A 12,959-nucleotide genomic window follows, 5' to 3' on the forward strand; every position below is an offset into this window, starting at 1 on the left:
GACTTTCCTACCTCCTCAACCCTTTGGGGACTCTCTGAGCCCCAATTTAACAGATGCCAACAGCTGGTGATTCTCAGCATAGGAGGAAAAGCCCCTAAATGTTTTGTAACGGCTTCTTACTTCCACCTGACTTCCTCCATCCCCTCCCAGGCAGCCAGGGCCCAGGGCCTCTGTGTGCAGTGTGACACTCTTTTGTGTGCCTGGAGCCGGCTTTGGGCTGGAAGAGCCAACAGGCCTTTCTAGGAAACCAGCTTTGATGGTTTATCAGTGGTCAGCAAACTAGTCAACAGAGCCAAATATCAACAGTACAACGATTGAAATTTCTTTTGTGAGCTACATTTTTTAAATTTATTTTTGTTTTTTACAGAGACAAAGAGAGAGTTAGAGAGAGGGAAAGAGAGGGACAGACAGACAGGAATGCAGAGAGATGAGAGGCATCAATCATCAGTTTTTCATTGTGGCACTTTAGTTGTTCACTTATTGCTTTCTCATATGTGCCTTGACCAGGGGCTATAGCAGGCCTAGTAACCCGTTGCTCAAGCCAGAGACCTTGGGTCCAATCTGGTGAGCTTTTTTTTTTCTCAAAGCAGATGAGCCTGCGCTCAAGCTGGCGACCTTGGAGTCTCGAACCTGGGTCCTCCGCATCCCAGTCCAATGCTCTATCCACTGTGCCACCGCCTGGTCAGGCAAGAGCCAAAATTTTATTTATTTATTTTTTTTAAATTTTTTAATTTATTCATTTTAGAGAGGAGAGGGAGAGACAGAGAGAGAGACAGAGAGAGAGAGAGAGGAGAGACACAGAGAGAGAAGTGGGGGAGGAGCTGGAAGCATCAACTCCCATATGTGCCTTGACCAGGCAAGCCCAGGGTTTCAAACCGGCGACTTCAGCACTTCCAGGTCGACGCTTTATCCACTGTGCTACCACAGATCAGGCAAGAGCGAAAATTTTAAAACTTAAACTATATAGGTAGGTACATTGCTTATTGAGGTCGCGCCCGCACGTGGTATTTTGTGGAAGAGCCACACTCAAAGGCTCCAAGAGCCGCATGTGGCTCACGAGCCACAGTGTGCCCACCAGGGGAAACTTTAGATCCTTACAGTTCAAAGGGTGTTAGAGGTCAGTAGCCTCAATATCGCCTGAGAGCTTGTTAAAAATACAGCATCTAGGCCTCACCCTGACCCCCTGGCCCCTAAAGATGACATTCTGTCTGCAGGAGAAAACACCCTCCTCCCCACGTACCTGGCAGGCCTTCGGTGGGGTCAGTTCAGGGAATGAGGGGAAACCCACCCAGGGACCGGAACTTAGGCAGCTCTGTGCAGCGCTGCTTCCCCCCCTTCCTGCTCCTGGGCACATCCCAGGCCAGTCACCCCTGTGGGGACCAGCAGTGGTTATGTCGGAAGCTTGTGGACACCGGGGATGGGGGACAGGCTCCTATTGCCTGTGGCAGAAAGGCAAGAGGCCGTGACATCTAGACGCTCAGCCCTCTGACACTGGGTTGGGGGCCAGGAGAGAGCAGAAAGGAGGGGAAGTGACCTTGTCCCTGAGCCAGGAAAGATTTTTAGGTGGGAAGCCTTCTCCCCTGGGAGACCCCTGGGAAGGCCTTTCCCTCTAGAAACACTACCGTTACTGCCAGTAATTGTTATTTTGTGATCAATATGTGTGCGGCACCTGGATGCAGGCAGCTGTCACTGTGGTCAGCAGAGATTCCCCAGCTGAGGCTGCAGCAGAGCTACCTGTTAAGAGGCAGATTTCAGGCCCTACTCCGGGCTTCTGAATCTCCAGGGCCAGGCCTGGGAATGTGCTTCTAATAAGGGCCTTGGGAAATTCTTGGAATCATTAGACTGTTTGGGAAACACTGACTGACCTTCTCCAAACCCAGAATGAGGCTGCTCAACACTGACACTCATTCACTCACTCATTCATTCATTCACTCGCTCATTCACTCACTCATTCATTCATTCACTCGCTCACTCATTCATCATTCATTCATACACAGGCTCGCTGGCTCATTCGACATTTATGGAACATCCACCTCAATGACTGATTCACTCCCTGTGTTCCTCCCAGGATCACTGTTCACGGTCCTCAAGTCCCCCGCTGAGCCCAAATCGTCCCCTTCCTGCCACCACTCTGTGCCTTCTTCCATCCCTCTACTTTGACAACCTGCATTCTCTCCTAAGCGGGGTCCCCAATGAACCCCCGGGCCCAGGGACGCTGCAGGCCCCGCCCCCTCCCGGGTGGTGGAGCCCACCTCCCCAGCCCGCGACTGCGGCGACTGCGCTCTGGGACCCGCGTGCCCCGCCCCACAGGAGACCTGCGCGGAGGCGGCACTACGGGCTGCAGGCTCTGACCCCGGCAGGTCTGCCTCCAGGGTCCTGCAGGACAAGCTCCTTCGCGGCGAGAGGTGGAGCCGGAGCCTGGGGGCTGGGCTCCAGGTGGGCTCTAGGGAGGATGAAGCAGGTAAGGCCGTGGGGATGCTGGGCGTGGAAGAATGGTGGTGAGGGTGGGAGGAGCCTGCGGCTGCGCTAGGAGAAACGGAGAGGGGGAGGGACGTGCGAGTCCTGGGCTGGGCCCGGGCTAGATCCTAATTGTGCTTGAGGGTGCAGAAGGCCTCGAGTCACAGACGCAGGGGAGGGGCCTCGCCTGCAGGGAGGGTGGGGTGGGTCTGTCACTTACCTTTGGTGCCCCCCCCCCCCCCCCCCATTCAAGGCCCTTGTGGACGATACTGAGGATGTGTCCTTGGATTTTGGCAACGAAGAGGAGCTGGCCTTTCAGAAAGCCAAGATCAGGTCTGTTCTGACTGGCTTTGAGCAAGCACCCCCCAAAGCTGCAAGTTCACTTATTCACATTCATTCATTCAGAATGTATTGAGCACCGAGTGTGTGTCAGACATGGGCTAGGGACACACACTGGATAGATCAGACAAAGTCCCTGCCCTCCTATAGCCTGCAATAGGGGGTGGGGGGTGGGGCGGTAGGGGGGTGGCTACTTGCCTTGGTGCAGTCAGGGAGGGCATCTCTGAAGAGGTGATGTTTGAGCTGTGACCTGAATGATGAGAAGCAGCCAGTCCTGGGAGACACCGGAGGAAGAGTTCCACGTGGAAGGAAGAATAGGCGCAAAGACCCTAAGGCCATGTTGGAAGGTCAGAGAAAATCCTCTGTGTCTGGGGGGTGGTGGGAGAGAAGAAATGGATTGGCAGGAGGCTGGAGAGGTGGATGAGTGCTTGAATTTTTATTCTAATCTCTGCTTCAGTTCCATCCAGACAAACATAGTGTCCTGGGTCAAATCACTTGCCTGCCTGAGACCTTCAGCATCACAGAAAGCTGCAGAACTAAGGTGAAAGGTGACCCATAACATGAGTCCTGATGACCCAGGCAGCTGCCACATCTAGTAACGTCCATAGCTCAGCTACCCTCACTCACCTGCTTCTGCCCCATCTCTCCTTCCAGCCATCACAGCCAGCAGGTACACGGGTCTGGCACCTACACGCCATTCCTCTTAAATTGTCTGATCCAAATCCAGTAAACCTCGAAGTGGAATAGGTCCGCGTTAGTTCCCTAGGGCCACAGTAGCAAATTACCATAAACTTGTTGGCTTGTGACAACAGAAATCTATTCTCTCACAATTCTGGAGGCCAGGCAGATAGGTTGCACTGGGCTGAAACCAAGGTGTGTCAGCATACCACACTCCTGGAGGCCTCAGCTCTTTGTCTTTAACAGATTGTAGTGGCTGCTGGCCTGGGACCCCTTCCGTCATCCTCAAGGCCAGCATCTTAGAATCTTTCTCTGCTCCATTTTCTTTCTTTCTTTTTAAAAATTTTAATTTATTGATTTGAGAGAGAGAGGATAGGAGAGAGAGAAAGAGAGAGAGAGAGAGAGAGAGAGAGAAACATCAAATTGTCGTTCCACTTATTTATGCATTCATTTGTTGATTCTTGTGTGTGCCCTGACCGGGGATTGAACCTTCAACCTTGGCTTATCAAAATGATTCTCTAACCAACTGAGCTAAGGGGCTAGGGCTCTGCTCCATTTTCATGTTGCCTTTTTCTCTGTGTTAAATCTCCCTCGGCCTTCCTTTGATAGGGTAACTTGTGGTTACATTTGAGGCCCAGCAGATGATCTGGGATAACTCCCCATCTCAAGATCTTTAATCATATCTGCAAAGTCCCTTTTGCCATATGTGGTAACATTCTTAGGTTCCACGGATTAGGACCTGCATATTTATTTTTTTTTGGGGGGGTGTCATCATTCAGCCTACCATAATGATCAGTGATTGTCTTTAAGGAAAAACATTGTAAAAGAACTGGGATCATGGGGAAGGAACCTTATACAACATCTAAAGTCACTGTATGCTCAGTCTCTGTTGAGCACCTCCTGCATGCCTGACTCTGGGCTGGTGGCCGGGATATGTGGTATAAGGACACCCCCCAGCCCTTGCTGTTACGGAGTTCCCCAGTCAGGAGCAGAGATGGTCAGCCTCGACACTGCCGACATCCTGGGCCAGGCACTTCTTGCTGCGGGCTGTCCTGTGCACTGTAGGATGTTTAGCAGCACCCTGGCCTCTGCTCACCAGCTGCCAGTAGCACCCACCAGTAATGTCTCAGACACTGCCGAGTATCCCCCGGGAGGCACACTAGCCCCCCACTTGAAAACCATTGCTGTGAGGGTATAGGGTGTAGATGTGCCCATGGCTGCTACAACACAGTGTTGTCATGCTTGGGCACCTGTCCTGGTCAAGGGAAGAAGTGACAGCTGAGCGGAGACCTGAGGGATGGGTAGGAGTTAGCTAAGCAGGGCAGGGGGACAGGGTGTCGCATGCGAAGGCTTAGAGCAGTGGTTCTCAAACTGTGGGTCGTGACCCCGGCGGGGGTTGAATGACCAAAACACAGGGGTCGCCTAAAGCCATCGGAAATATTTTAGGTTGAGAACCGCTGGCTTAGAGGGAAGAGGAGTTTAGGGAGTTGAGAGTGGCTCACTGGGGAGTAGTCTGGGCAGACTGGGGCCACACCCGGAAGAGCTTATAAGCAAAGTTGAGGAGGTGGTTGTCTGCTAGAACTTTCTGTGAGGACAGGAATGTACTATATCTGTGCTGTCTAATGTGGCTGCCAAGCACTTGCTACGTGGCTAGTGTGACCGAGGGACAGACATTTGGAAGTTTAATTTAAATTTTAACAGCCACGTGTGGCTGCCATATTGGACAGTGCTGTTCTAGAGTTGGACTTTATGCAGGGCAGTGACATGACCAGAGTCTGCCTTGGCTCTCACTAAAGAAGGATACAGGGCAGTGACCCAGCATTTTCACCTCACTGGGAGGCCCAGCCACTACCCCACACTTGTTCCTGGTGTTCTGTCACCTACATGGGCCATGTTGGGCTGCCAGAGGCAGAAGCCAGAGTGCTGTGAGTCACCTTGAAGCCTAGAGGCATCAGCCTCTGTTTCCTGCAAACCTTTCTATGATGCTGTTCACTGACATCACAGCCTGCCCACCAGCTCACGGTTCCTGGTTCCTCCAGCCCAGCGGCTGTTCTGCCCAGGTCGCTCCCAGGCAAGCCTGGTGTTAACCCTTTATTCACAGTGACCTAGAACAAACCAGAGCACCTTCCGGGTCCTCTGTTTTCTCATTTGTAAAGTGGGGGTGATGTCAGTTCCATCACAGGGCTGTGTAAAGAGGATGAAGTCAAGGGACAAATGTGTGTAACAAGACAGACTACGGGAGCCCTGATACCTCCTGTGGGCTTCGTAAGTGGCACCTGTTATCTGACCATAAGTGGGACTTCTGGGTCCTATCGCTGTGGGCAGGACTGGGTTGGAGACATGTCCTCAGTTGGAACAGGATGTCGCACTGTTGTCCCTCCTGTGGAAAATTATGTTTGTGTTTTCAAGGCACTGGTTTCGCAGAATTCATTGGGACACAGAGGTCATGGGTTTCAGTGGACTCTCACCCAAAGCAGGATGATCTCTGGCCTCTGATGGAGGTCTTGGACCTGATTTGGGTCTCAAACGTCAGGGCTGGTTTGTTGGCGGCGTCTGGTCAGTGTTTGTGGTTGGTCCTCATTTAGCCCAGGGACATCAGATGAGCAGAGTTCCACAGGGGGTCACATTTCGGTGGGGACCAGGTCCCAAAGCAAAACACACAGGAAAGCAAAACTACCCTTGCAGTTCCCTCCTAGCCTGCCAAGTAGAGCAACATTTTGTCTTTCATGTAGCCTCTCACTGTTGTTTATTTCCCATGTTGGATACCAGAGCTGTTCCTCAAAATGAGCTGCAGATGAAATTGTTGTCTGTGCTTTAGGGGAAGTCACAGTGAATGAAAACAGTGATCGCAAACACTTTGCTGGCCTTACTACTCTATGCAGGCACTGTTCTAGGTGTTTTACTTATAATACTTCATTTCATCTGTATTACACAAACCTATGAAGTAGCTACTATGATTTTTATCAGTTTCCAGATGAAAGAAATGGAAGGAAAAAAGAGTTGCTTGACTTGGCGAACGTCAACAGCTATTCATTGGTTGTGGGGGAGTTTGGCTCCAGAGTCCGCATCTTATATTACACTGTGCTGACACTCAGGGGCGAGCTCTGCGTGGGAACAGCATTTCCAGGGCTTCGGTCTTAAGTTCCCCTACCCCCCTACCCCCCATTTAGAGTAGGCTTTCTCAGCCCTGGCACTTGACATTTGGGGCTGGATAATTCTCTCTTGCGGAGCTGTCCTGTAGGACTTTAGTGGCATCCCTGGGCTCTGTTCCTTAGATGCCAGTAACAGGGCTCCCCTACCTTCCCCAGCTATGACTCCAGATGTGGCCAGATGTCCCCTAGGGGCACAGTTGCCCCTGGTGGAGAACCCTGGCTTAGATTATTCTCTGGCTCTCTTGGGTGTGGATTTGGATAAATTAAATTTGCATTTGAAGGAACTCAGAGTATTCCAGACAGGTCTGTGTTTGACACTGACCCAGGGAAGCTGGCGGTGTGGGGGGCAAGGCAGGAGAGGGGGCAGGCGATGGTACAGACGTTGCCTTGGTGGCTGCCCATTATTTTCAGGATTCAGCACAAGCACATCTATCTCTAATTGCAACACACACACACACACACACACACACACACACACACACACAGACCCACACGGACATCGTGCTCCAACACACCAAAGAAGAAAAGAATTTTTGTTTTTCTTTGTGTTATTCCAGGAAGTCTCTTTGCCTCAGTATGTGAGGACCCCTTGCCCTGTTCCCAGTGACTTTGGGGAACAAGTCATCCTGCCCCTTCCCACTCTAAAATCTATTTTAAAAATATAGAAATATGACACATAAGCAGGTCTCACCAAGAGCTGATTGTTTAAGTTTAAGGAAGGGCTATGATTACCAAGGAAAATAACCCACAGAATCAGGGAACTAGACAAATTTCAGTTCTCTTTGATTAAGGCACAGAATTACATATTTTGAAATTAACTCCTTACATCTACAGTAGCTTAACTTCCTCTTAATCTGTATTTCTTGTTAAAATGAAATTGATTGCATAAGCTGTCTCAATGATCCAATCACTGAAGGGAGATTTCTGCTGAACTGTGAACCATGTAATCAAGGAAGTTGGTGTCCAGAAGGGAATGGTGCTCAGGTTCCTGGATGTTTGATATTGGACAGCTTGACTGTGTAGACCTGGAGGATTTAACTCATTCACTTATTCCAGGGTTGGTGCTACTGACATTTGGGGCTGCACATCCTTTGGTGCAAGGGCCGTCTTGTGCACTGTAGGATGTGTAGCAGCACCCCTGGCCTCTGTCCGCTAAATGTAAGTGGCAGCCCCCCCAGTTGTGAGAACCAAAAGTGTTTCCCGACATTGCTGGAGAGGCCTCAAATCAACTCCTTCTTGAGAACCACTGGTTTATTCTTTTGCTCACTCATTTATTCATTATATCAACAAAAATGTTCAAGGACCTTGGTGTGCCAAACACTGTTCTAGGGGACACAGGGGTCCCTACCCTCCTGGAGCTGACATTTTAATTAGGAGGAAGATAGTGAATATACAAGCAAATATCTCAACAAAGTAACATCAGAGTGGTAAGTGCTACGAAGAGGAGTGTGAGAAAAAGGGGGCCAGGGCCAGGGGGTTCTTTAGGTCACGGAGGAAGGCTGTGTGGAAGGCTGAGGAGGTGCATTTGGGCTGAACCCCAAAAGTGAAAGAGGAGCCAGGCATGGGAAACATTCACAGGAGGGAGTTCTAGCAGACAAAATAGCATGTGCAAAGGCCCTGAGGTGAGGTGTATTCTAGAGATTGTTGAAACCAGGCCAGGGCTTTGAAGATTCCAGTGGGATTTTTGTCTGCTTTTATGGGCATTCTTTGTAGATGAGCAGAGGACTGGCATGCTCTGGTTGACCCTTGAGAAAACTGCCTGTGACTGCCGTGTGTGTCATAGGGCAAGAAAGGAAGCAGTGAGGTCTGTTCAGAGGCCAGGGATGGGTGAAAGATGCTGGTGGACTGGGCTGGCTGGATTCCAGGGATGCATATGGAAACTTGGTTCATATTGATGTTTGTCCAAATTCTGCCAGCTGCAGGTCTGGGACTTCTGAGATTGGAGAGAGATGGTGGAAGGCAGGGGTTCCCAGATGCAGGTCTCAGGGTCTGCATTTGCAGGAGATCTCAACATCAGCAGCATCCTCAGGGAACTCCAACAAAAGAAGGGCCCACACTTCAGGTTCTCTGTCTGAAAGAGGCTGACTCGGCATTGAGATGAGTGTGAAAGGCTGCCGGGTGATTCTGCTGGGCTCCCAGGGACTTGGAATATTTTTCTGGGTTGTCTATTTCTGGATAAGTAATGAATGCTGACACCGGTGTGTGTGTGTGTGTGTGTGTGTGTGTGTTTCACTTTCATTGGGGTGGGGGTAGGTGTTGATAAAAGGCTTGGGTATGTATTCTGGCAAGGGATGCCAATGACATTTCCTTAGTAAAATCCAACTTAATACATACAGGTTGGAATCCAGGGGCAAAGCTCTAAGGAAATGCTCACAGGGGCTCAGCCTTGGGTATTCCATGGCCAGTGGCACTCCTCACTCATCACAGGAGTATGGAGGCTTCCAGAATGACTCACAAACAGCCGCAAATCATATTAGTGGATCCTCAATACAGAGGTCTCTCTCCCCTAAATTTTAAAATACTGCAAATAGAAACTGCAAAAGGACAGCCATCTGACTAACTCCGAGCCTCAGATATACTCTCTTAGTCCAGGGAGGTATTTTATTGTATTATTATTATTTATTATTTGTAGAGAGAGAGAGAGAGAGAGAGAGAGAGAGAGAGAGGAAGGGAGAGAGGTAAGAAGCATCAACTCCTAGTTGCAGCACTTTAGTTGTTCATTGATTATTTCCCATATGTACTTGACTCGGGGGCTCTAGCCAAGCAAGTGACTCCATGCTCAAGCCATTGACATTAGGCTCAAACCAGACACCTTGGGCTTCAAGCCAGTGACCTTGGGAACATGTTGATGATCAGGGAGGTATTTTAAATGAATGTGAATTTAAATCTAAAAATAAGAATGGGTTACATTAGAAAGCTGACTCACCACAGAGACAGGAGGCAGAGTGGTGGTCGCCAAAGGCTGTGGGGAAGGAAAATGGGGAGAAACTGCTTGATGTGTGTGGGGTTTTACTTTGGACTGATGGAAATGTTTTGGAACAACATTGTGAAGTACTAAATGCCACTGAATTGTTTACTTTGAAATGGTTAATTTGCTGGCCTGTGGTGGTGCAGTGGGTGGAGCATTGACCGGGAACGCTAGGGTCGCAGGTTCGAGACCCTGGGCTTGCCCGGTCAAGGTACAGGCAAGAAGCAACTACTATGAGTTGATGCTTTCTGCCCCTCCCCCTTTCTCTCTCTCTCTCTCCTCTCTCTAACATCAACAAATAAAATCTGAAAAAAGAGGTTAATATTGCCTGATCTGTGGAGGCACAGTAGGTGGAGTGTTGACCTGGAATGCCGGGGTCGCTGGTTCGAAGCCACAGGCTTGCCTGGTCAAGGCACGTGCAAGAAGCAACTACTACTATGAGCTGATGCTTCCTGTTCCTTCCCCACTTTCTATCTCTCTCTCAAAATCAATAAATAAAATCTTAAAAAGTTAAAATGGTTACTTTTATGTGATGTGAATTTCACCTCAATAAAATTTTGTTGTATTTTATTTTTTAAATTTCCTTTTTAAGTAGTTTTTGGCTTTGCAGAAGAATTAAAGAGAAGGTACAGAGATTTCCCAGGTACCTCCCTGCCCCTCTCACGTACCCAGCCTCCCCCGTTATCCACATTCCCACGATGAGACACTTGGTACAAGTGATGGCCCTACATTAGCATATCATAATCCCCCAAAGTCCATAGTTGACGTTAGGGTTCACTCTTGGTGTTGTACATTCTATGAGTTTGGACAAACACAATGATATGTATCCAGCATTACAGTATCATATAGAGTTATTTTCACTGCCCCCCAAATCCTCTGTGCTCCCCTGTTCTCTGCCTCCCCCCTTCGTAATCCCTGGCCACCACTGATCCACTGTGTCCATAGTTTTGCCTTTTCCAGAATGTCATATATTGTATAAATATATTCTTTTCAGACCGGCTTTTTTTACTTAGTGGTATGCAATGAAATCATTTTAAAAAAAAATCTGGATTGCTGATTTCTTTTGAGAAGCCATTCGAGTTGGAAGGGTGGGCTGAGTTGAGTTGTGGGACCTGCCCCCTCTGCACGAGCCCAGCCTCACCCACTCCGCCGATGGATTGACCAGCCCAGCTTGGCCCCGTAAGCACCTGAGTTTGCACCCCCCCACACTCACCTCTTGAGGACAGTGGGGAGTAAATATTCCCCCATTGATAGCATTTCTACTCTTTCCAGGGGTGCGAGAGGCTCTGAGTTGGAATTCCTCTCTGATGCTGTGGGTTTCCCCCCAGACCCCTGGAAGCTGCTGCCAGGTGATGGAGGGGCCTGTGCAGAGGGCTCAGCCTCAGGGGCAAGCTGTGTGTGGCCATCGGGGCTCCTTACCCTGACCCCTGTGTTCCTGCTCATCCCCCAGCCTTTTTTTTTTTTTTTTAGGATTGTCCTTTTATTTTTTTTTAATTTTTTAAAAAATTTTTTTTTTTTTTTTTTACAGAGACAGAGAGAGAGTCAGAGGAAGGATAGACAGGGACAGACAGACAGGAACAGAGAGATGAGAAGCATCAATTATTAGTTTTTCATTGCACATTGCAACACCTTAGTTGTTCATTGATTGCTTTCTCATATGTGCCTTGACTGCGGGCCTTCAGCAGACTGAGTAACCCCTTGCTGGAGCTAGCGACCTTGGGCTCAATCTGGTGAGCTTTTGCTCAAACCAGATGAGCCCTCGCTCAAGCCAGCAACCTCAGGGTCTCGAACCTGGGTCTTCCACATCCCAGTCCCACGCTCTATCCACTGCGCCACTGCCCAGTCAGGCTCCCCCAGCCTTTGTATACATTTTGCTCTCTGCTGCTTACATCTTTAAATCTTAACATGTGTGTGTGTGTGTGTGTGTGTGTGTATATATATATATATATTTCCCCCCTCCCCAAAGTGAGAAGCAGGGAGGCAGAGAGACTTCCGCATGCGCCTGACCCGGATCCACCCAGCATGCCCACCAGGGGGCGATGCTCTGCCCATCTGGGGCATTGCTTCATTGCAACAGGAGCCATTCTAGCACCGGTGGCAGAGGCCGTGGAGCCATCCTCAGCTCCCAGGCCAACTCTGCTCTAATGGAGCCTTGGCTGCGGGAGGGGAAGAGAGAGATAGAGAGGAAGGAGAGGGGGAAGGGTGGAGAAGCTGATGGGCACTTCTCCTGTGTGCCCTGACTGGGAATCGAACCCTGAACTTCCACACATTGGGCCGACACTCTACCACTGAGCCAACCGGCCAGGGCCTTAAACTATTTTTATTTTTAAAAATTTTTTTAATTTTAATTAATTATTTTTTTACGGATACAGAGAGAGGGATAGATAGGGACAGACAGACAGGAATGGAGAGAGATGAGAAGCATCAATCATCAGTTTTTCGTTGTGGCACTTTAGTTGTTCATTGACTGCTCTCTCATATGTGCCTTGACCGTGGGCCTTCAGCAGACCGAGTAAATCCTTGTTCAAGTCAGCGACCTTGGGTCCAAGCTGGTGAGCTTTTTATTGCTCAAACCAGATGAGCCCACGCTCAAGCCGGTGACCTTGGGATCTCGAACCTAGGTCCTCTGCATCTCAGTCCAACACTCTATCCACTGCGCCACCGGCTGGTCAGGCCCTTAAACTATTTTAAAAACCAGTTGTTTTAAATTGAGATATAGTTCATATACCGTAAAATCCACCTCTTTGAAGTATACAACTCAGTAGTTTTTAGTATATTCAAAAGGTTATGCAACCATCATCACTATCTAATTCTAGAACATTTTTATCAGCCCCTCAGAGTACCCCCATATCCTTTAGATCTTGATCCTCACCACTGCTAAGAAGCATCCCCTGCTCTGAGCCAGGTGTCCTTTCTCATGACCCCCACAGCTCCTGCATCTCCCTGATGACCAACTGTTGTGTCTACATCTTGGGTTTCTTAAAATTTCAGTCAATAGCCAAGAAGCTTGTAGATGCCCTGCCCTACTCCCGTACTGAAGGGTTGGCGCTTGGAACAGCATGGACAGCTGGTGGAACCTTGCATGACTGTTCGTACTGATTGGACAGGAGCCATGCTATGTCAGTTGTTGGAAATTCTGACTGTGACTCTTCTTACACCATTAACGACACTTTTCACATGTAGTTGAAATGGCCCGGAGACTGGGATGTCTGTGAGGGCAGGACTTGGTCTATTTTGTCCACTGCATTTGGCCCAGTTCTAGCATGGTGCATGGTAAATAGTAGGTGCTTAGTAGTGTAGTGTTGCTGCTTTAAGCTCAACTTACTAAAATCACATGTTTCTTAAAACATTTTGAAAATCAATTA

General features: G+C 49.2%; 1 protein-coding gene across 4 annotated transcripts in view; it reads left to right on the forward strand.

Moving 5' to 3' along the window:
• Window positions 1–2,216: 2,216 nt before the first annotated feature.
• The window catches only part of TVP23A (trans-golgi network vesicle protein 23 homolog A), a 30,656-nt gene continuing 19,913 nt past the window's right edge, over window positions 2,217–12,959 (forward strand). For 3 of the 4 annotated variants that reach the window (XM_066274891.1, XM_066274889.1, XM_066274890.1), the window contains exons 1-3: window positions 2,217–2,461; window positions 2,711–2,790; window positions 3,254–3,337. In XM_066274891.1, coding sequence (XP_066130988.1) covers window positions 2,453–2,461; window positions 2,711–2,790; window positions 3,254–3,337 — 173 coding nt within the window. In that variant the 5' untranslated portion in view covers window positions 2,217–2,452. The remainder of the gene's footprint in view (window positions 2,462–2,710; window positions 2,791–3,253; window positions 3,338–12,959) is intronic. The other variant, XM_066274893.1, reaches the window with a different exon arrangement.

This window comes from Saccopteryx bilineata, chromosome 4 (assembly GCF_036850765.1).
Source record: "Saccopteryx bilineata isolate mSacBil1 chromosome 4, mSacBil1_pri_phased_curated, whole genome shotgun sequence".
NCBI lineage: Eukaryota > Metazoa > Chordata > Mammalia > Chiroptera > Emballonuridae > Saccopteryx > Saccopteryx bilineata.